At 49.1% G+C, this 24899-nt stretch overlaps 1 protein-coding gene across 1 annotated transcript in view; it reads left to right on the top strand.

Annotated features, from left to right (window-relative positions):
- Positions 1-24899, top strand: part of LOC144754048 (antigen peptide transporter 2-like) — a 136108-nt gene that overhangs the window by 31551 nt on the left and 79658 nt on the right. The window contains exons 3-4 of the mRNA XM_078641561.1: positions 5436-5550; positions 19141-19271. Coding sequence (XP_078497687.1) covers positions 5436-5550; positions 19141-19271 — 246 coding nt within the window. The remainder of the gene's footprint in view (positions 1-5435; positions 5551-19140; positions 19272-24899) is intronic.

Genomic DNA, 24899 nt, shown 5'->3' with positions numbered 1-24899 from the left:
CTAGGACGTAGGCAACAATGCTGGGTCGACACAGGTTTCTACACACTTTGCAGACCTAGACAGTGGTGGGCAATTGAGTTAACTTGTGGCACGATAGGTGTCCAATTAATTGCAGCGCACACTGTCCCACTGGAGGGTGTTAGGTAGCTACAGGTCCTGGATCCCACCGCTCGCCACCAATGTAAGAACTGGGACCACCAGTTCTCCGGGGGGTAGCTTGGCTCGAGCAGGAAGGCAGCCAGGGGCTTACGTGTAAAGCAGCCACTCAACACACGCATCCACTGAGACACGAAGTGAGCGCAATAATGGAGACCACACCAGTAGTTTAGTTGTGTTTGAAAATCAAGATCTTTTATGTAGGCTTTAGATCAAAGCAATTAATGCATTAGCAAATTATTAGCATTTCATTAAAGTACCTCATTAAAACATTTCATGAACGCCTTTCAAAATGCATTTCCTGTAAAATGGCAAAACATTTCATTAAGTACTTTCAGTACAGCAGAAAAACTCCAAATAACCCAGCCTGTCGCGTTATACTATTCAGCAGGCTAGAAGGGTACTTTCATAAACCAGGGCCGACCATTTCAAGAAGCAGTTATAAACATTACCCCTTGTAAATATCAACAGTTCAATACCAGAACTCAGGTCATCAAAATAATACTGGAATGAATCAATAAGTATCAGAGTTCGGCCCCATCAGGAACTGTAGAAGCCCGCCCCTGCAAGAAATTCAGTACAGTGAACAAGATCACCATTCCATTAGCAGGCACGAACAATGCAGGCCACCTAAGGCGGCCACTAAACACCAACAGTCACTGAAGTGGATTATCTGATTGCCAAGTATAAACCCACAGTTCAATTGACAGGCTTCAGGCCTTAAACTGACAGTTAGGCAGAACAATGAAGTACGGACAGAGTCTGTCCCCAGGCCTCCTAGACACTGTTGGCACATTAGGGGGCCAACGGGGCCCAGTCACAGTTCTCCCCAGGGGAGGGGCGACCTCGGGGCCTTACCCGGCCTTCCGCCCTCCTCCCCGGGGGTTACCTTGTGTCTTTGGCCTGATCAGGGCCCTTGCGGAGATTCTGGGGTAGGCGAGAGGGGCTTCGGCGCTCCCGTGGCCTCACTCGGCCCAGCACGGTGAAAGCGGGCAGCTGTGGGGCACCGGCGCTCGGGGCGGCCGATCGGAGGGGGGCTCCAGGGCTCCACGGCCCCTCCGCGATGAGTCGGCGCTTCCCCAGGTGCCGGGCCTCGCTGTAGAAGGCCCAGTCTGGGCGGCCAATGGCGCCGCGGCTCTGGCGGGGGGGGGTGGCCGATGACGAGGCCGGAGTCCCCCGTCACGTGCTGCAGGCAGGGGGAGGCTTCAGGCCTAGTGCGGCCTGATGTAATCGGTGCGGCGGCCCACTCCTGGCATACGGGGGCCGCCGAGGAGGCTCGATGACGGCGCAGGGCCCGCGGGGGCACCGGGGCACAGAGAGGCAGGGTGACCTCGGCCCAGCGCGGCCCGTGGAGGATTCCAGCGGCCCTCTCCTGGCACACGGGGGCCGCCGACGGGGACGCAATGCTGGCGCTAGCGCCGCGGCCACCATAAGGGATTTCTAGGCGCTACCGGAGGGCGTAAACGGGTCCGGGCCGCAGCGGTGAGTCACCCCGGCCCAGCGCGCTCAGTTCTCAAAGCGCTAGGGGGCAGTTTTAGTCAGCGCTCACACGGGGCTTCAGTGTGAGGGCAGTCAAGCGCTTGAGGGGTACCTTTACAGCAGGTTTTGACAGGCAGGCAGTCTCTGACACAGCGCTTTAGGAGGGGACCGCTTATAGCGCTTTTCCAGTTATGCAGCCAGCAAGGCAGGCAGGAGGGAAAGCAGAGCAAGTCAGTCAGGGGGAGGCAGGCAGGGCAGCCCAGTCCAGTACCTGGTCGATCCCCCAGCAGTCTCTGGTCAAAGCAAGTAGTCTTCTTGGCGCTTGGATGGTTCTGCGCCCTTAGATGTTGGTTTCTTAAAGTTGAAGGGGGGGTGAGTTAGAGGCTGGATGAGTTTTCCTCAGTCACTCCAGATGGACCCTGGGGTTCCCTACCGCTGGGCCAGATCAGGGGGCTAGTCTAGGACACCTCACCCAGCTTAAGAGGGAGCACCTAAATCCTGTCACTCCCAGTAGCATATGTTCCTAACTAGGCCCTCCCGCCTAAAACTCCTGCGTGGGTTCCCCAGGTCAGTGATGCCCCAACTAACTAGAAAAAGTTCCCTCCCTTGCTTAAGTATGCCCAGGTCAGGTGACCACTCTCTAAGGCGGCAAAAATCAACTCCGCCTTTCTTCTGGAAGGTTCCAGGAGCTTCCCCACTCTACCTATGGACAGGGGATGGGTGGCTGGCATTGCAACATTTGTATGGGGATCCAGCCAGCTTCTGGCAGCTAGGGTGCTACACTAAAAAGACCACGCTGCAGTAGCAGGGGCCAGTGGCAGCCATGTTTGAAGTAGAGAGCACCTGCACCCTAACTTGGATTAGCCATGAAAAAGGTGCCCGAAGACATAAGGGCCAACAAAAAGATGGTGGGAAAAATTAGGCAAGGGCAAAAAAAACACAGGGAAAGACCACCCTAGGGCTGACAGGTCTAACATACTGTGACTATGATATTTAGTATAACTGTACTTCCTTGACCTGCTGTGTGCACCACGCTAGGATATTTTCCTAAGGGGACATCAAATGGAGTTTTCTCTGGTGTTCCTCTGATATCTACTTTGTGTTGCAACTGAGTGACCTTGTCTGCAAGTGCTGCTATAGTGGCCTTAGAGTCCGCAAATTCTCGCTGAATCTGACCTAGGGCTTTAAAAATATCATCTAAAGAGGCCATTTTGACACCAAAGAGATCAGGAGGTATTAATACCATGGGTTTCCTATTCTGTCACACTCGATTCCTCAGGATCTCTTTGTTGACAGAATGTTCCACAAGTGCAGAGACGACCCCACAACTGCGGGGCCTCTGCCACGAGTGCAGAGACGCCCCCACGACTGCTGTGTCTTCACCACGAGTGCCGAGGCCCTATGTGAATCAGGCCCTGCGTTTCTACTTGCCTCTTCACACAAGTCCTCTACTCAGTGCTAACCTCAACTTTTTGCCGACTGTCATTGATGGTGCCGGATCTCTTGGCCTCATCCTCGATAGCTGACTCAGTTCTCACAAATGTGCACCAATGACACGGCTAGAAATGTGCACCATCGGTTCAGACTTACCAAAGGGAATAAAAAGTTCTTTCCAGAACCACACTGGAGGAAGGAAGTTAGGCTTTGATTCTGTCCAGATTGGGTTATGATTACACTGTCACGCTCGATTCCTCGGGATCTATTTGTTGACAGAATGTTCCACCTCCAGGTAGCTTCAAGTCAGTTTGCTTTTATTGCTCAGACTATTGAAGTGGCCAGGTGAGGGAAAGGGTGTTGGGAAGGGAAGTGCTGGGAGGGCGACTTACAGGGAAAACAGCCACTGATTATTCTCATTGTTTCTAACCTTTGCCTTATTGTTTTTATATTGATAAAGTTTGTTTCTAAATTTACTTGAACCTCTGTGGCAGTAAAGATGGAACAGAATTATTAAGGAAAGAGTAGATATTATTATATATTAAGTTCCCCTAGAAGATAAAATATACAATACCATAAGATGATCATATAAACAAATGTACTAAGGCTCTAAATATTCTATACTCAAAATTATTATTGTGTGCTTATTTCACCTCCCAGGTCTAATAATGTTTATGTCTTAAACCTCAGGGGTAATACCTAGGAAGATGAAAAGTCATAAACAGTTAAATCACTCTTCTGACTGTATAGTTCTTCTTTTTAAAACACAAAAATGATATTGACCATGTCTTGACAATACAGATTAACAGAATGCAGGAACTGCCTAGCACATCCGGTAATGTGGAGGAGTGTGGCTCAATTGTTAGAGCGGCAGACCTTGATGCAGAATTCTGGCCCGGGACCAGGGTTCGATTCCCGCCTCGGCAGGGTCTCGGGCTCAATTTCCTCGGACCTGTTAATTCTCGCCTCAGTGCCTATTCTTATCACGGGCCCCACGCTGCAACTCTGGGCAATAGCTTGCTTAGCCTCCACACCGGCCCCAACAGTGCTAAGGATACCTGGCTACACCCTGGGGGTGCCCAGGAGTGGACACTTCACAGGGAAAGCCAGGAGGGGTTCCACAGCTGTATGAGTATCAGCGCCAGGAAGCCGAATAGGCGACACCGCAAGGTGACCGTCTGGTGACAGTGCGCTCTATAAGTACCATGACATTTACATTTGACATTTACATCTTTAAAGTGTTCCCTGTCATCTCCACGGTTCTGATGCTTTATCACTAGAAACACCAGCTTTCACCACAGAACACAACTCTGCAGACTGTGAGTGCCACCCCTACATCTGCACCTCACCCCCTGACGTTCGCACCACCTCCTGTCTGAGTCTTCAAAAAGGAACTACAACTTTTTCTCCTCAACCTCTAGTTCCTGTCTTCCATCCTTGTGTCACTTGATTGATCTTGTGTCATTTGAACCGTCTTGTGAACATCTTCCATTTTCGGTGGCCTGTATGAGTGATGTACGCTCTTCTTTCTAAATACCTGCAAGGTCTGTACCTCCCTACCTCACAGGTTTAGGATCTCTTCACCCCACGACCTTTGGGATGTTCATTGCCCTGGATCTCGTTCCTCTTTCTTCTGAACTGAGCTTAGGTCTCCTCAGATGATGAACTTGTGGTCTTGTTGTCTCTCTGATTCCACATTGTGACTCTCTGTGACCCGTATGTAGGCAGAGCACCAGCTGTTGCTCTTTTGTTCTCTTGTCTGGCTCTCTGTTTGTCACCTGCGTGCCCTAGGTGAGGTGCTCTGATGATCAAGAGTCTTGCTAGTGCTCTATAAACATCCCAAGTAAACATATAAACATTAGCACTTTAACAGCTAGGATGGAAGAGGCAAGAAGGACGAGCAATGATAGTTGAGGAGTGTGAGATGCAGCTCTTGGCTCGACCTCCCTCATCTGTCACAAGGGGTGACAATTGTCTCTTCACCCCTGCAGCTGGCCTCAGTTCTAAGCAGTGCCAAGAAGCCCTCATGGTGTGAGACACAGCCGCACTGCTCAGCTTGCTGAGCTCAGATAGTGTGAGACATAGCGCCTCACCACTCCAGATGGCTGCAGCTCTATGGTTGATGATTCCAACAGAGAGTGAGCAGTGACCCCTTTACCCCTCCATCTGGAAGCAGATACCCCCTGTCACGAGGTGCTCATAGGATGAGAGACACACATTCTCCTGTAAGTATTCACCTATCTCGATGGGTCGGAAGGAGTGAGTAAGTTGTGTGTTGTTTGCTTCTTGCACAGTTGAGTTCGGTGGCCGGAGCAGGTAGTGCTCAGTCTGTATCACTCACCCTCTCTCCTCTCTCTCTTGTCCAGGTGAGATGTTCATCCCGTACTACACCGGCAGAGTCATTGACATTCTGGGCTCCAAGTACAAAGAGGCCGACTTCTTTGCCGCCATCTTCTTCATGTCCATATTCTCCATGGCCAGGTGAGTAGAGGGGTCTCAAACTGCAGCCGCCAGTGGTGTCCCCCAAAGGCCGTCAGACAAATATCAATGAGTCCCAGCCTTGGGGTCCTAGGACAGTCCGAGGTTACAGGGCAGTATTCTGAGGTCCCCCACAGAGTAAGTGGCACTCAACAACAGCAATGTCAATCACTCAATCAGCCATTTGTTAAGTGTGACTACTCACCCGTAACGGTCTCAAGGCGCTGGGGGTAGGGTGGGCGGTGCAGGTTCCAGTCCATCAAGGAGGGGGGGGGTCTGTCGATTAGCCAGGTTTTGAAGTCTTTTTCGAAGATCGGAAGCGATGTTGTCGCTCGGAGGTGGAGCGGCAGGGCGTTCCAGGCTCTGGCCGTGAGGAAGAAGGAACGGCCTCCCGATCCTGTCTTTCTGGTGCGGGGGACCATGGCATAGGAGAGCTGGGCTGATCGTAGGGTCCTTCGGGGTGCATGGAAATTTAGTCGGCTGTTCAAGTATGCTGGTCCGGTGTCGTGGAGGGCCTTGTGTGCGTGGGTGACCATCGTGAAGGTGACTCTGGCCTCGATGGGGAGCCAGTGTAGTGTGCGCAGGTGCTGGGAGATGGGACAGTGTCTTGGCAGGTTGAGGACCAGTCTTGCGGCGGCGTTAGGGTGCAGTGAGAGACTGTTATGAACGCCCCTGAGAGGTCGAGGAGGATGAGGGCTACTATTTGTCCTTTGTCCAGTAGGGTGTGGATGTCGTCTGTAGCAGCGACGAGGGCAGTTTCCGTACTGTGTTTTTTTCTGAAGCCGGATTAGGATGAATGTGGCGAGTTGGCTGTTGATGGCTTTCTCAAGGACATTCGCTGGGAACGGGAGCAGGGAGATGGGTCTGTAGTTTTTTTGGTCAGTGGGGTCCGCCAAGGATTTCTTCAGGAGGGGGTTGATCTCGGCGTGTTTCCAGTTGTCAGGGATGAGGCGGTTGCCAGGGAGTGGTTGATGGTGTGGTGGAGTATGGGTGCGGTTGTGTCGGCGGCTCTGTTGACGATATGGTGGGGTCAGGGGTCTGTGGGGGCCCCAGAGTGGATTAACTTCATTGTGTCTTCAGTGGTGAGGGCTGTCCAGTTGTCAATCGCTGACTTCAGGGTGTTGGGGTGGTTGGCGGGGGTTCAGTGTGTTGGTTGTCTTCGTCAAAGTTGTCGTAGATGCTCTTGATTTTATGGTGAAAGAAGGTGCTGAGTTTGTCGCAGAGGTCTTGTGAGGGAGGAATATCCATTGATTCGCTGGTGGGTTTGGCAAACTCCTTGATGATGTTGAAGAGTTATTTGCTGTTGTGTGCGTGTGTGGAGATTCTGTCATTTTTTTCCTTATTTTTCTGATGAGTAGGTGGTGGGCGTTGGTAGCGGCTCTGAAGTTGTTGTGTGCTTCTGTGGATTTGGTGTTCCTCCAGGCCTTTTCGAGGCAGCGGCAAGTACATCTGGACTCTCGAAGTTTGGTGGTAAACCATCTGGTTTTCTTGGCTTGGGTGCTGTTGTTTTTCTTGAGGTGGGCTATGGTGTTCGCACTGTCAGAGATCCATCTGTGCAGGGTTCGGGCTGCGGTGATGGGGTAGTCATTTCCCACGGTGGTTGGGGTGGAGTTGCTGAGTGAGGAGGTGAGCTGGTCGTCAATGATTCTGGTCCAGTTTTGTCGTGGGAGCATTTGCTGGTGTCTGTGGATGGTGGGTGTTCTGAAGGTGAAGTGGACGCATCGGTGGTCAGTCCATGGGAGTTCGGTGGTGTGGCTGAAGGTGATGGAGTTTCCTGTTGTGAAGAGGGGGTCGAGAGCGTGTCCTGCAGAGTGCGTTGGTTCGGTCACGATTTGGCGGAGTCTAATGTTGTGGAGGTTGTCCAGGAGGGATGTGGTGTTGGGGTCCAGTTGGTTGTCGAGGTGGAAGTTGAGGTCTCCCAGCAGGGTGTAGTTGGTGGATGCGATGGCATGCGGGAGATGATGTCCATGATAGAGTTGACGAGAAGTCAGCGGAGTCCAGGGGGTCAGTAGATGAGGGTTCCTCGGAGGGTGGAGTTAGGGCTGGCCAGTATCTTGAAGTGAAGGTGTGTCGTTTCGTCAGGGAGTGTGCTCAAGTGGACGGTGGATTTGTGGACGATGACGATTCCTCCTCCCGGGCGGGTGGGGTGGTCCTTCCTGGAGATCTTGTATCCTTGGGGTATGGCGATGGCGATGTCCGGTCCTGAGTTGGTGTTGGTCCAGGTTTCAGTGAAGAACGCTACATCCGGGGTGGTGGTGTCGAGGAGGTCCCAGATTTTGGTGGCGTGTTTGTTGAGGGATCAGACATTTGAGTAGGATGCATTGCGAGGTCTTCGGTACGTGTGTGTTCTTGCGGTTGGGTTGTGCTGGGTCTGTGTTCCAAGCGGTGCTGTAGGTTTGTCAGCAGCGGTGACAGCTGAAGGGTCCGTTGGTGTCGGCTGGTGAGGCTAGCCTGCAGTTGTTGTTGCGGCCTGGGTTGAGTGCGTGGAGTGCTGCTGGGTCATAGCGTTGGCGGTGCGGAGGTCCAGGGTTCCTGGTATGGTTGTGGTCGGGTTGCAGACGGGCTAGCCTCTGGCGCGCCAATTGCGCGCGGCCGCCATTAGGTAGGGGTTGGGGAGGGCTGGACAGCTGGAAGGCGGGAGCGGGGAGGGGAGCTGAATTGGGGAGGTCGCGCTGGGGGGGCCGCGGGGGCAGCAGCGGCAGGGAAAGCGGGCAGGAAAGGATGGAAAAGGAGGAGTAAAGGAAAAAGGAAATAGAGCAGAAAGGAGCAGAAATGAAGAAAAGTGCAGAAAGGAGAAGAAAAAGAGGGTAGAAAAACAAGTGAAAAAACATGTGAAAAACGAGTGAAAAACACGTGAAAAACTGAGCTATAGAAAGGAGATAGAGGTCCACTGTGGGTGGAGGAGGGCCTCAAACACCAAACACTCGAGAGTGCGGGGGCAGGCCTCACTTAATGGTGGAGCTGCGAGGGAGGGGGAGCAATTTCACTGACAATGAGTCAACTCAGTTCTCCCCCAGAAGTGGATGAAGTGTGGGTGGAATACATTATAGCATGCCCGAGGGGCTCCCACATCAGCACAGCTGGCTGGAGAGAAGGCAGGCTTCTTCCATGGTGCAAGGGTGCCTGCCTCGGCACTAGGCAGCAGTTTGTGCACGGCGAGGCGAGAGCAGGACTGCGGCGCATAATGTCCAGTACGCCGCATCCCTGCCCCCTCCCTTTCATGCAGCGCAGCACGGTGGCTTGATGCGTTGTGCTGCGTGAAGTAGTGATAAAAAAGGGCCCAAGATTCTCCATCTGGATAGTATTTGCAGCCCTAGACTGTGTTTCGCTGCTGATCTACAAGTGTGAAGAAGGAGTTTAAAGATAGATTGTACAGAGGTTTTAGTTTGGGTGAATAAAATTGGAGCCTTAAGAAAATTGTTAAAACGAGTTTTTTTGGGTGTTTTTTTTAAACTTCTTTTTATTATACAAGTGTCAGCATCCATATACATTACATAGGCACAATTTATAATACAAGTTTCTCATTGACGTTCACAACTTGCAGCTTATGGACATGCAGGAATAATCATTACACAATTGAATTCTTCCTAGATGATCCCAGCCACCCACCAACTCCTTCCCTTCTAAATACCAGATATCCCCCCATTCCCCCTAAAATCTTCTCATCGCTGCCAGACTTTCTCCCATTGTTTGGGGCAGCCCGGCTCTCATAGATTGTCTTTTCTGCTGCCCAGCACCAGTCCAAATCTCTCTTCCATTGTGACACTTTCAGCGGTTGAATTGCCCCCCATGCCCCTGCAACATTTCTTTTTGCCACCATTGCAGCCACCTGTAGCCACATTCTATGATATTGGAACCAATTCTGTTCCCCCGGAGGCGCATAGCATGTGCCACCTGGTGTCCAGGAGACTTCTTGCTCAATCACTTCTGACATAATCTGAGCCACCTTCCTCCAATATTTCTATATTATCGGGCATTCTCACGGGATATGAAGGAATGTACCCCTCTGAGTGCACCCCCTCTGTCATTCCTGTTAGTATACGTCCCAGCTTGAACATGAGTGTGCTGGTATAATATGACCTATGCAGGATTCTCAGTTGGACCAGTCTGAATTGTGCCCGGATCGCCACCTCCCTAGGACTCTGCACCGCCTCCGCCCAATCATCATCTTCTAACAGGCCCACATCAGATTCCCCCGCCTCCCGCAGCTTAATGAGTAGGTTTCGGGAATTATTTATTATCTTCTTGTATGTGCATCAGAGAGCCTTCTCCGGAATGGTGTCTTATAGTAACCAATCCTCTAGTGGACAATATTCAAGGATCTGATCCTCATCTTTGAGGTGCCTGCCCAGCGCATGCTTCAGTTGCAGATATCTGTAGTGTTCTGTGGGCGCCAATTGATATTCTTTCTGTGGCTCTGAAAACGTAATCACAGCCTGCCTTTTCCACACGTCTCCGAGGCGTACAATATCTATTAATTTCCATTTCGAGAAGCCCTGCAGTCTACCTACATCCCGGAGCATTTCGCTGTTCCACGAGGGAATCTGCTCTGTTAGCCGGTTGGTCCAACCCAAAAACCTATTGGTCTTTGACCACACTGTCAATACTATCTGAGTATGTGGGGGTGTGTTTCCCGTTCTCACTCGGCCATACAGTGCCCCCAAGTAGCCGTTGGTCCCCATAGCCCAATGACCCACCCTATACGCCGGGTCATTCCTATCTGCAAATGCCCAATCATTAATGACCATTAGGTGCGGGTCCAGTAGTACTTTTGAAGATCTGGGATGGCCAAAGCTCCCTCATATACCCCCTTCTGTGGTTTGGCCAGAGCCATCCGTGCACCCCGCCATCCCACAGCAACGCTCTCAGCTCGCTATCCACCTCTTTAAAGAATGTGTCTGGTATGGGGCAAGGGGTATTTTGTATAATGTATAGTAATCGCGGCAGGGACATCCTTTTGAAGAGAACTGCTCTCCCCATACGGGATATCGGTAGCGTCCTCCAGTGGGTTACATCTCTCCTTAAACGTTCCAACTGCGGCTTTAGGTTCCCTGCCAAAAACTCTGAGTCTGTTTTCCCTATCTGTATGCCCAGATATTTAAAACTATCTGTAATCTGTAGCTTGGAGTCTGCTCCCAATAATCGGGGTTTTCCCACTCGACAACATATGTAGGAGAGACTTATCCCCGTTGATCTGGTCTCCAGAGTATCCTTCAAAAAGCTTAAAAATCTGAAGCAGCCGGTTGATTGTGAACCGTGGTCTCATTGCATATAAGAGAACATCGCCCGCATTTAATGATACCCTCTCTTCCCACTGATCTCCCCCGCATATGCCCGATATTACCGGGTTCCCCCCGGACCCAAGCCGCGAGTGGTTCCAGCGCCAGTGCAAATAAGATCAGTGATAAAGGGCACCCTTGTCTCTTACCCTTCCGGAGAGCAAAAGAGCGGGACACCGAACCATGAACTCACACTCTGGCCAGAGGCTGCATATACAGCAGCTTGATAATGCCACTCTATTCTATCAAACGCCATACGGGCGTCCAGCGACAGCAGCGCTGCTTCCACCCCTGGGTAAAACTAGGTTTTTTTTTGGAATATTTAAATTCTGCTTTCCAAAGCCCACATTTTTAGGGAATTTGGAGAAGCAAGTCTGGAACTGGGTCTAAAGATCTTACAGCCGCATGTGTGTTAAGACATGGGAGATTTCTGAAAGCTCTACTAGTCTTGGGGCGAGAGAGGTGATCTCAAACCTAAATCCTTAGTAACACCTACAGTCTGTGAGTTCACTTGCACCCCACCCTGACGACAGCTGCCAATCAACTATAAACTGACCGAGGAGCTGCACCTCTTCACAGTGCACGACAGGGCATTCCTGGGTTGTGTTTTACGACAATCTGTGTTATTTCCACACAGACTTGTAGCTCAGGACGGGAATGGTAATTGGTTAAACCTTCCAACTCAAATTGTGTTTGCACATGACAAATACAGCAGAATGATCTATAAATATCACAGATAAAAAAACACAGACATGTAAATCAGTTTTACATGCACCACATATTATGGCCTGATCTGCGCGTGTGCTTTGAAACCAGTATAAATGTGACATGCAGTGGCTCATTTAGGAAGAAATCCTGATATTTCCAGTAAACCTATTGCTCGATGGTTCGGTGTGCCTGCGTAAACATCATGAACAGCCAGTAGGGCAGGTTCTTCCACATTTGCGTCATCCGTAATGGACGCCGTATCACAAAGCTCGCGATTGAGTCCTGCCCTCTTCGGTCCCTTCGTGGCCGCTCTGGCAGATGTGAATTCTCACTTCACTTTCCTTCCTGGTCACTGAGGCTGCCTGGACGGCTGATAGTTGTCTAAAGCTTAATTCAGATAAACATAGGTCCTTGTCCTGGGTGAGCCTCCCAGGGTCTTCTCCGGCACTTGGTGGCGGTGAGGTAAGTGGTGTACTATATGGTGTGGTTGTGTGACCTCACGGTGGAATACACTCACTCACTGGGTCCGGTCAGCCTCATTTCTGCAACCTTAGCTCGACCATGAGCAGCTGTTGCTTCGAGCAGCCAGGCTTGGACAAAGGAACACGTGTAAGTGTAAAGCATTTAGAAGAAACAAATCAACGAAATAAGAAAGTCACACAACACAAAAGAAATCCAAAACCAATTCCTACAAACAGATCGTATGTTTATGAAAGTTTAGTCACCAGAATGAACACAATTGGCTGGAGGGTTCTTGGGAAATAGATCTTAGAGTAAAACGTAAATCACAGTAAAAGTCCAACAAGCACTGATAACCGTATAGTTTGGAAACTTTGTAAAATGTTTAGAAAGTTGTGTTCGACTATTCGGGCCCATTTTGGGTGGCATTTCCCCATCGGTAAAGAGGTAAAGAGGGCCAGTGAGGAAGCTTAGGACAGTTACCTTCTCACCAAAGCAGTCTTCAGTCCGGTTCTAAGCTCTATCGGTGACCCCCAGAGAGATCAATTGCATGGTCCTTATGCAAGGGATGCAAGCTGCTGAACATGCTCTAGCTTACTTCTTGATTCACGGTCCAGGTGTACTGACTATGGCTACAGGATCTGATGTCATTCAAAGTCCTCTTTGGTCTTGCAAAAGTCCAGTTGCCATTGGACTACTGGTCTATGGTCACTGCAAAACCAGCTGTTCCCGTGGTGAAGGCTAGTGCTGGTTTTGAGCGGCCAAACTGCTCTCCATTGACTCTCCCAGGTCCAGCAGACTCGGATGCAACTTTTCAATGTTGCCACTTCATCTCCGTCAGCAAGTTGGTAGTCAATGTCGATCAAGAGATTGTGGCTACTGGCTAGCCAAGGCGGGCTTCTTTCGCTTTTATGGCCCTGGTTCTGTAACAGGAAGTCATCCAACTGACTCTTGGGGTTCACCTTTTCTGTCTGGGGCTCAGGAGTGACTTTGCCATGAGCCAGTCACCACAGGCACAATCCTCTCCTTGCTAGCCCAAGGATCAGGAGGTGCAGGCCAGCGGTTGGTGCAGCGTCTCTTGCCAGGTTCAGGGAACACAAGGTCACTCCTTCTATGGTCCCCTCTCCAATCCAGTCGTTATCTGTGGTCTGGGTGCTAGGATTGTTATATTTATGCCCAGAAAGTACCTTTAGGGGATGAAGCATTTACTAGCCAATGAGCTACCAGGTCCCCTCTCACTGATGATGACTTAGTGCAATGTATGGTATCTAGCTATCCCAGAGTGCACTATTCCGCCCACTCTTGGGCTGGCACAGTTATGAGCATGGGGGGGAGGGCGGGGCAGCGGGGGGTAATCGACAGATGTCAGCATAGGAAAAATTCAATAAAAAAATATAACCACTTACCTTGCGCTCGGCGATGCGGTGAGTGCCAGGTAAGTGGTTTTATCAATTTTTTTATTTAATTTTTGCTATCCCATCATCTATCGACTCCACCCACCCCACTGCTCTTACCTGTGCCGGCTGCGCCTTCCAATGTGCCTCAGGCGTGTGAGCCGATGCGTGTGCCATGTTTGTGAGCCCACACGTGTGCCCATGTGTGTGAGCCCATATGTATGCCCATGTGTGTGAGCCCACGTGCATGTGCCCTAGTTTTTGAGCCCACACTTGTGCCCTCGTTTGTGTGCCCACGCATGAGCCCATGTGTGTTTGCCCCTGGTTTAACGTTCCGTCGCTCTCACAGCTGTTGGTTCTGTCCTGGGAGAAGCAGGGCAGGCAGGGGACCTCCAGACAGAGAGCTTCAAAGCACTGTAAGTCATATGACAACTTCAGAGCTGCAGATGACTTGGTCATTCATTGTCAGGAATCAGGCGAACGAACAGGGCAGACCGCTCTGCTGACTCCTCGGGCCAACTATCAGGGGACACAGACCCCTCTGCTGAACCCTCGGGTGGGCTAACAGGGCACACAGACCTCTCTGCTGACCCCTCGGGTGAACTGACAGGGCACACAGACCTCTCTGCTGACCCATCGGGTGAACTAACAGGGCACACAGACCTCTCTGCTGTCACAGACCTCTCTGCTGACCCATCGGGTGGGCTAACAGGGCAGACAGACCTCTCTGCTGACCCCTCAGGTGGACTGACAAGGCTCACAGACCTCTCGGCAGAACCCTCAGGTGAACTAACAGGTCACACAGACCTCTCTGCGGTCACAGACCTCTCTGCTGACCCATCGGGTGGGCTAACAGGGCAGACAGACCTCTCTGCTGACCCCAATGTGGACTGACAGGGCACACAGACCTCTCTGCTGACCCATCGGGTGAACTAACAGGGCAGACAGACCTCTCTGCTGACCCCTCAGGTGGACTGACAGGGCACACAGACCTCTCTGCTGTCACAGACCTCTCTGCTGACCCATCGGGTGGGCTAACAGGGCAGACAGACCTCTCTGCTGACCCATCGGGTGGGCTAACAAGGCAGACAGACCTCGCTGCTGACCCCTCGGCGAACTAACGGGGCAGACAGACCTCTGTGCTGACTCCTTGGGCAAACTAACTGGGGGGCCGACAGACCTAACTGCGGAACTCCTCGGGCGAACAAACAGGGCAGAAAGACCTCTCTACTGTCACAGACCTCTCTGCTGACACAGATCTCTCTGCTTACCCGTGGAGCGAACTAACTGGGTAGACAGACCTCTCGCCTCCCAATTATTCCATAGCCAGGGACTGATATAAGAAGTATTTGCAAGGCAATAGGTCTCTCATTGCTGAAACTTTGAGCTATTGGTGTTGCTAGTAATAATAAAACACCAATATCTCAAATGTTCAGTAATGGGAGAGCTAATGCATTGCAAATGCTTGTTGCGGCCATCTGCCCTGGACCCATTAACACTACCATGTGAGACACCCACAGTTCAGAGAAGCATCTGGAACAGGTGTTTGTTTGGGAGTATTTTGGATCAAACTGATTTCCTGTAACATTCTGCAACTTTCTACAATCGCAAACGCAGAACAGAGCACAGACACAGGCACTCTTCTTATCCCATGAGGCACAGGGTCAAGACTGATTTGCTTATGGCATGTCTGTACTGGGGTGGCGTGGTGAGCAAATTAACAATGGATTAAACCCAGATCTGTGACTGGGGGTGAATGTTTTGGCAATGTGCAACATTCCGTCCATCACGTTGTGTGTCTTGCTGTTCGCCCTATGTGGGAAGGGTATGCCCAGACGTGGGTCCCGTGCTCACTACGCCACTGGAGTCAAGATATCCTGGCCGATGACGGCAGATAGCCAGAAACCGGTCCTAGGATGCTTGATTCCGGTCCAGGGAAGATATGGCTTGGCAGTTTGGGCTGGACTGTTCCCATGGGTCACAGGGTCAAGACTGATTTGCATATGGCTGGGTTCAAACTGGAATGGCATGGTGAGCAAACAAACGATGGATTTAGGCCCAGATCTCTGTACTGGGGTGAATGTAAGACATTGTTCTGCCTTCCGTCCCTTTATAAATAAACTGTTGTTGTTGTTGTTTGTGCATTCTATCATGCCACACCTCTTGGGCTCCCACGGCTGTTCATCTAAGTGTGTGCCACGTCACAGGCACACAATACAGAGGCACAAATACAACCACATACAGATACATACATTATAATACTGTGGCAATTCGTGAAATTCAGATAACACTGAAGAAGATTTCTGAAAGATTTTAAATAGCTGTGTATTCTCTTATAAATAATTCAGCGAATTCTGTTTGACAGTTAAGGAAGAAATGTATATTCTGCCAACTTTTTTCAGACTACCAGCACAATTTTCAAACTGTTTTGCTTTGAAATGAAATCTCTTATTAAACTCTGGTAGTTTTGATTTTGTTTTGTGAACTTTCTCTTCAGGAGACAAAACCTAGGTTGCACATACTTTTAATTGAGACTATATTTATCTCTATGAGAACATCCATCAGCTCTTCCAGACAGCGACTACCTTTTTAAAATAATGTTAAAATATCTTTACACGTTTTAAATTTCAAGATTTTTTTTGTTTAATAGGATCCCCCTAAAATGCAGGTTTTATTGTTTACTTTCATTGCGCACATTGGAAACCCGCATGGCTCAATCAAGTCCAGGCGGCAGAAAACATGCATTGTCTTTGGCGAATGAAAGGATGTGATTGCATGATCTGCTGCTCTGACAGGCCCACATACCAAGTTTTGGAGAATCGCTGATTTGCCTGGAAAATTAGGAAATATAATTCCAAGCATTCCAAACTGCCGCACCATTCCTCCCTTTGACTTTCGAGTAGTTAAAAGCTGATGAAATCTCTGTGATAAATTTCTTGAGACACCCCCAAGCTGTAACATAAAATACCAATGCATTATGGTTCTGAATTTATGAATGCCCATGGTATCAGTAATTCTGGGAGCAGGAACTACTGCCTCGATGCTCCCACCCACCGTAGAATGTGGGTCAACGCCGTGTGCAGGTGAAGGAAGAGGACTCACCTGTGTGTTTGCTCACCCCTAAGCATCTTTTCAGCTCCTGTGGTGAGAGTGACTTGTCTTTGTTCAGATCACAGAAGTCGGTAAAGCGTCAGCCGCATTTATAGGCTTAGCTTTCCTTTTTACGTAACGCTTCAGGGGTTTCATTTCTCGTTTGTTAATGCTGTTACTTGGTTGGTGTCCAGTTGTTGAAAAAATTAAAGCAATGACAGGCCAAAATACAACTGCGGCAGGGGCTGTGTGCGCTGCTTGAAAGTGGGGGGAATGGCATATAACGTGAAGCAGAAGCGGAATGAAAACAGGGCGGAAGCAGCCGTGGGCCAAAAGCATGAAAACAAGAAAGTTAGAAAGTTCTCAGAAACAGGAGATAACAAAAGCAAGCGTAAGTACACTGTACTGCTCCTGAGCCTTGAAAGGAAGTGAGCTATCAGCTGCGGAACGAGACAGGAGGCAGCAAAGAAGAGCGACGCTGGAATGGACCAATCCTAAGCAGGAGGCGGGACTAAAGGCGTTCACCGATTACAGCAGGTCTTGTAGATAGCGCGTGCGTGCTGATGCTCGACCTAAAAATCACAACTTTTAAGGACAATAGAGAAACATGGGAGCTAAGAAAAACATAAATTTTTGTTTTGTGCTTTTTATTGACATGTTCACCTGCTCAAACCTCTCTACCGGACGCACACACAAACACACACATATGTTTGCTACCAAACACTCACACAGTTCAAGAAAGTTAACTCAGAATGTCCGGGACACCAGGCAGGCCCGTCTCCACAGATATGTCCTTCAGTCTAGCCCTGTGCTGGCCCATGGATTACCAAAGATTTGTTTTATATTAGTGACCCAAGGAAAGTTCATGCCACTGGGAAACAGTTCATTTTAGGGGCTGGGTGAGTGATTAATGGTTTATTTACAAGACGGACATGCAGACTGTCAGAGCTCCCATCAGCCTTTGATGTAAAACACACCAAGAGGCATTAGCCATCCTTATCTGCTTGGAGCTCTGGAATAAGACATGAGGGTGGGTACGAGCAGTTAACATTCTGCTGCTGACATTGCCAAGCACCGGCACAATGAAAAGAAAACATGGAAAGCGCATGTGAAAATGCGCTGAACGTTTTTAAAAAAGTCACTGAATTCGACGAAATCAAGTCTCTTGGGGGTGAACTGGCGAAGCCCTTGTGAGTAGACTTGGACATTTCAAACTCTCTATTCCAATCATTAAAGCAGAGGTTGCATAATATAAGATTCATATATACCGCCGGTGACAAATGCAGGAACTTCAAAGTCACAAGTTTGTATTTAGCCGCGGCAAGTCAACGTTTGGATATTTCCGATGGGAGCAAATGTGGTACTATAAATTGGGCAAGGGCGACATTGGTTATGTAGAGTATCTAGAGCAATGGTACGCACAGCTACATAAAACAAGAACAGGGAAAGGAAAGAACACAATAACAGAGCGAGAAAGAGAGACCGAGAGAGAGAGAGAGCCCGGGAGTGCTGCGTGTGTGCACGCACAGTCTGCTCATTTTCAAGCACTGCACTCGTGCTTGTGGCACACCCCTGCTTGCTCCCACAAGGTGGACGCCGCCACAAACACGAGTGTGTGCTTGAAAATTACCAGAGCGACGGCTAAAGGTCCTCCTATGCAGCGCATGCGCGCTGCATAGGCGAGACCTAAAAAGCAAGTATACAAACCCAAAAATGGAAGGAATGCTAAGACAGAGAAGGGCAGAAAAATAAAGGTTCACGGTGCAGGACGGCTGAAGCGACCTTGAACGAGAGCGTTGTAAGCACACCAAAATGCTAATTCACCAGGCACAGGCTCAGTGGAGCCCTCACCACTTCTGCTGTGTCAGCCACGCACCCGGGTGGAGGAAGTGTATGTAAATGGTGGCCATATTGGATAGAGAAGATGTCTGTAGAAGATCATGGTTTCCACAGAATCTAGTATGGCCGACTTAAGGCAACAAGACATGGGGTCTCACCTGGAGTCTACCCTGGCTACCAAAGTTTCCAAGCTCCATTGCTCCTCTGTCTCTCAGCGGGGCTTTCGCTCCAAATCCTCCAGGTACGTATCTGTGTGCATTCCCTCAATATCTGAACGGTAATATGGGAAACCTGCCCCTATTGCTCCTAAACCTATTAGTTTAATTCTGTGATGGGGGTTCGTCTGTAAAGGGGAGATCGCCCTCTTGCCTCTGGAGCCCTGCCATTGCCCCCAACATTGGCCTCAACATTGCAAACGCCAGGCTCCATCCCAACAAGTACAGGATCTCTTTGCCACAAAACTGTCTCCACTAAGCTAAAAGGTGGCAAACAGAAACACTGGGTTTGTGTTGAGGCAAGGAATAAAGGAATAAGGTGCTTGGGAATGGTGGCCTGTGGAGGGTGGGCTGCCATATGACCAGGATAGTACCTCTTGTGCAGTTGCTGGGGTCACAGATCTGGGCCAGGGCAGTGTGTGAAGTGCTGTACCCCAGGTCATGTGAACCTGGCCTCTCAGCGTTGAGGCCCAAGGTTCCCGTTGCTTCTAGCATATGGTATTCTCATGTTTTATTCTTCTCTTACAAGATTTGTGTTTCTGTTGTCCACACCCACAGGTGATTACCTCTTACCTTGGTTTATTCAACCCCATCTCTCCTTCTCCACAGCTCTCTCTCCGCCGGGTGCAGAGGAGGACTCTTCATGTTCACCATGGCCAGCCTCACCCGCCGCCTCCGTGTCCTGCTCTTCAAGGCTGTTGTGAGGCAGGAAATTGATTTCTTCGAGTCCACCAAAACGGGTAACACTCTACGTAGCTTTTTAAAAAGACTCATTTGCAGTCAGTCTGTCTCCACTTTGATGCTTGTTGAGGTCCCTAGGTCTGAGTTACCCCAAATGCCCCCATTTCACCTACTCATTGAACTTTGCACAGTGGTCATCATGTGCTCATCCAGAGCAGGAAGCATCGTCAGCTCCCTCGTGAAGGTTTGATCTGTAGGATCTCTTCTGACTGAGGGGTACGGAGTTCCAGATCTTTCCTGCATGTCCTAGTTAGCTCTGGAGGTTCAAGCAGGAGTGTGGCTCAGCTCCTCACAGATGTTCATCTGCCTGAGTCGTTTAGTTTTGGGCCGGTATGTGGTGGTTCTTACGGATTGCTTCGTACGAGACGCAGGATCGTTTGCTCTTACTCCTGGATTCTATTGGCAACTGATTGAGTGGGATCAGCATGGAGATGATGTGGTCAGATCTTCTCTTCCTGGGAGCAGTCCTGCTGACGCATGCAGCGTTGATTAAAACATGCTCAGTGGATCTTGGGACTAGCACGTAGCAGTGAGTTGCCGTAGTACAGTCGTGACCGAACAGCAGCTTGCATGACTTCGTCCTGCGGGATGTGGTGTTTGATAGTCCTAGAGGTTCCAGCGGATCTTACTCTCATTTCGCTTCAGCATGTATGTGCGCTTGAAGGTAGAGTTATGTCCTCCAGACTTGTACCTCCATCAGTGTTTAATTTACATATTAGATGCTACTTAGTGATGTGATCTTCTTGTACAGTTGACTATCATCCAGTTTGAAAGAGTAGAAGAGTTTTCTATCGCAGGTTGAATATTTTGGTGATAATATGGAAGTCTGTGGGACTCTTTGGTGTAACAATGATGTGTTAGGCAGGGAGTTGGCTATTTTTTATATCTGCCCCCAGTTTTCCAGGTGTGATTTGAGCCAGTACACCACCGAGCCTTCCTGGTCTACCATCTCACCGAGGATATTCATGAGGGTGTGAGGTGGTTTACTGTCTCAGATGCAGCAGGAAAGTCTACTGGAATGAGAAGATATTCATCTCCTGCAAGGAAATGGGGTGTAATATATGGTGTGCTTGTGCGACCTCACTGTGTAATTACACCAAACAACCCCTTTAAGATCAGTAGATTGTGTTTGTTAAATCCTCTGCTCAACCGTGTGCCTGCTGTGGCTCTGAGCAGCAACGCTTACACTAAGGAACAAGCGTAAAACATTTAAACAGGAAAAAAACAATTGAAGAAGAAATAACGGAGACACTCGAGAAATCCAACAACAATTTATGTAAAAAAAAGTAGATTTTAAAATATTTTTTTTACACCACTATGGAAAAGATCCACCAGTTGGTAGATTATTCAAGGTACAGTAAATCAGAGCATTTCATTCAATCACAAGGAAGCTTTGGCAAATTCAACGAATTTGACACTAAATAACTTTTTCACCAAAATGTTTGGCAAGTTATGATGCAGTCAGTTAGAGTTACTTTGGGAGACAGACTCTAGCAGGCAGCCTGTGAGGGTACCAGCAAGACTCTCAGAAATAGCTGCCTCAACAGAAGAAGCAGTCTCCAGACAGTTCCAGGCTCTTTATCCGCATTCCAATGACCTCCTATGGAAGTTATCCTGATGCTGAGGATACAGGAAACTTAATGTACTTACGGATGCTGGGGGTGCAATGCGGTCACCTGGGGGTCTTTTTGTGTGGGAGTCTGGGGTCCTCTTGTGGCTACTCTGCCCACAGGCTTAGTAAGGTGATCCAGGCCACAATGGTCAACTGGCTGGTAGTAGTCTATTTGCCATTTGGCTATCAGTCGTCCGGTGTTGCGGTTACCGCCAAATCCTTCGCCGAGCTGTAGCTTGCCTTCAGGGTGACCAAGCTGCACTCCGATGACTCTACCGGTTCTAGCAGACTTGGATGTAACTTCTGAGCATTGACCCCTGGTGCTGCACGACGGTGGAGAGTGGCGACCCTGGGATCAAGGCTGCTACTCGCCCATAGCAGGGCTACTTCAGCTGTTAAGACAATGTTCTGTGAGGAGGAGGTCAGCCGGCTGAGCCTTGCACTCTCTTGCCTTGGCTGGGCTTGGGAGATGATTTCTCCACAAGAAGGACATAGCAGGCACTGTTACTTCCTTTGCTAGCCAGTAGGGCAGTCCGTGTCGCTGCAGCCTCCCCTCGCTGGGAACTTGGTGCAGCATGGCCGTCCTTCTTCGGTCCTTCTTCTAGTCCTGCGAAAATCTGAGTTCAGGGTGCCAAGGATTCCCTTCTTATGCTCAGAAAATGCCCTCAGGGCAGGACACGGGTGGTAGCCAGTGGGTTAGCAGGTTCCCTCTCTCTGGATTGTTTTTTCCTGGGAGTCGTTAGCGCATCTTTTCCCAGAGGGCAGAAAGCTGTCTGGTGGACAGACCCAAAGTACAACCCTTAACGGGCCCTGGAAACCTTGGGCAACCAAAGTGGCAACTTCTAAAGTTGCACTTTGCACATCCTGGGCATGACATTTGACTTCACCATGCACTCAGATTTAATGCACTGATTCTTTTGATAGCTTACAGCACCAACGTTAGCAGTCCCATTCATAAGTTAGCAGTGCTGCGGTGTCGGCTTGTAACGCTGCACTTGCCAATGGGGCTAGTAGCGTTTCCACAGTAAAAACAACAACTTAGGGTTTTTACTATTAGATCATGAAAATGTATATTTTCCATTTTTTAACATACAGCACCCTGCTTTTGGGCTCCACAGGCCTGACTTAGGGGTGACTTACATAACGTAAAAAGTGAGGTTTGGGCTTTGCAATGACTTCAAATGGCGACATCGAGGCAGAAGTATTAAACTGCCCTTCCAGTCTGTTTTACTTTGTCGTACTCGTGGTGACACAACCAGTGCTGCCGTCCACGAGAGGCGCTTCAACCTACAGACACTAGGTACCCCTCATACCATATACTACATACTTATAAGTAATTTGAGCTATGATAATTTAGGACGATCCAGTTAAACGTGTTGCATAATTTACAACTTTGGCATAGCTCTATAAGGTGCGCTTTCCCACCCAGGGGTGACACAGCTGAACTTGTTTCAATGCACCAACAATGAATGAACACTTTTAAGTAATAAGTATGTATTACTACAGGAACAATCTGTTTCTCAACACATCTAAATCAACTACACAGAGTATTATAAAAACAGGCACGTTATCAATAACAAGAATAAAATGAACATTTCTAACATGGTTAACATTTCATCTAAAACCTAACACCCTGATTCCTACTTCTATGTGCTACCGTAAGAGAGCGTGGAAGGCAGATCAACTTGCAGTCTAGAGTTTCTTATGGAGAAGCGACGCATTGCATAGCTTGTTGACAGCAAAGGCTGAGGCGTGAAGACAGTGTTCCCTGTGAATGGCAAACGCACGCTGCGGTCTTTCTCCGGTACTCTGCTTTATCAGCTTCAGACGAAGTGTAGCATCTCCGAAGTGTGCTGGCAGTAGGCAAGACTGTCTGTGGCTGGATCTCTGGCGATAATCTGGGCAAAGCACCTCTCCTGACAAGTGGTCAAGTGGCAGTCCAAATATACTAAATCTTATCAAAAATTGGAATTTCTGATATAAGTTTAGGAATGTCTGACATAGATTATGTGCATCAAGGTGTGCGTCTCAGTCCTTTCCATATGAACATATGAGGTAAAAGGACGTCAATTCAGACTACACGATTTCCACTAAATGTCTGTATTTGTTCTTATTACCCTGGACCTGATTAAAAGTAGACATATGACCAGGGGCGGCTCCTCCGCTAAGGCGAAGGAGCTTCGCCCCACTGTCTTTCAGCACGGCAAAAACGGAAAAATAAAATGATGATAACGCGATGTTATTATCATTTTCTTTTTCCGTGCTGGGACAGTGCTGCTAGGCTGAGCAGCGCAGGGGGGAGTGGTGGCACCCTCCTAAGTGCGCATGAATGTTTGGCCGGCCCTCTCGGGCCAAACATTCATGCACACTGTGCATGTTCTCCACTCTACATTACATCAGAGACCCTTCATTACAGCCTGGGTTGAGAACATGCCCAGGCTCCCATTATCTGGCTGAGCCCTGAACCACGGCCGTCAGACCAATCACAAGGCTGCATTGCAGTGTAGTGATTGGGTTAGTGGAGTCTGTGTGCTTCCCGTTCGAGCAGAAATCAGGAAGAGGATGGAAGAGAGGCGGCGGCTGGCCAGCTGGCCGGCCATCATGTAAGTGATCTTTTTTTAATTTATTTTTTAACCCTCTTTTCTCCCCTCCCCACCCCACTACTGCTTCCCAGGAGCAGCCCTGGCTGCGCAACACCCAGACAAATGTTGCATCAACTTTTGAAACTATGTCATTAATCAAATGAATTGACACTTTCATAGTTTTAAGAAAGATAATGTCAGACGACATCTGCATCCAGTGGCAGACATGACAGCGATTCTTCATAAACGAGAGAACATGGTTACTTCCATTGTCTAAGATTGAAAACTGGCGACCTCCATTAAGCAAGACGGAATCGGGCATTAATAAAATGGAGTTGGACATTAGGGGCTTGACGTCACCTGCACCATTTTAAGGATCAAAGCGCATGCACTAAGTCCTGGTTAGCAGGGCTCGGGGCATTTCAGAGGCTTTACACCTGTACCTAGTAGTCAAAATGGGAGCAAAAGATGGGGGGTGAAAGCCTGTTTCCTTCCGTCTCCCCGGTCTATAATCTCAAGAGCATCATCAACAATCTTTAGAGTGGCAGATTCCACCCTTCTCTGAAGCTAACTGATGTTTGCCCAATGAGTTGTATTCTGAGATGTTTTAGTCAACATCTTTCTAAGGTTCAAGACTGGGAACAAGTTGTTCGACACTTTTCCAGGCGTCCCTATTTCCTTGAGAAAAGGTCTGACTTGAACAATTGTGAGGCAATTTGCTTGCACCAATGATGAGTGAATCAGGCACAGCATCATAGCGGGGCTGACTTCTGTTAGGGTATTTGACTCAATAGGCTCTGTGAATTGTGATGGCGGTCGAGTTTAGATTTACATTTTTTGAGACTTCTCTGAAACATTAGCAGGAGACATTTGTTCTTCTCACTTTTGTAAAGTTTGATTCATTCTCTGGATTCAGGATGAGTGACTGGTCAGTATTATTTACTTTTTCATAGAAAGGTTTACAGATTTCTCATGTATTTCTTGACCTGAAATAGTCATTTTTACAACATTAAGTTGCAGGCTACAGCTTGAAGTTCTACATACACTCCGGGGGGACTTTAGCGGGGTACCACACCTCACATGTACTTACGCACATGCGTGTACACTCCGCATACAGGAGGAAGAACAGATATAATAAACTACACAGTTTTTTCCCCAGGAAGAAGCAGTGGGCAGTTTTAACTCTGGGGTTCAGATAAGGTCTTTACTCCACCACTATTATCAGATGCCAAACACCAATAGTAGATTCATTGTCTGGTCAAGGAGACCTTATGGTAAAAGGAGATCTTTGGGCAGATCCAATCCACCACTAGAGTCTAGCATTCTGTATCTGAACACCATGCCGTGTTGACGTAAAGCACTGGTAAAGAAACTCGTGGCATTGGGCTAATGCGCAAGAAAACACACCGGGTGGAGACTGTTGTTTGCCACGA

This window comes from Lissotriton helveticus, chromosome 5_1 (assembly GCF_964261635.1).
Source record: "Lissotriton helveticus chromosome 5_1, aLisHel1.1, whole genome shotgun sequence".
Taxonomy (NCBI): Eukaryota; Metazoa; Chordata; class Amphibia; order Caudata; family Salamandridae; genus Lissotriton; species Lissotriton helveticus.
Note: the sequence above shows the minus strand (reverse complement) of the source record. Positions and strands in the feature narration are given on the sequence as shown.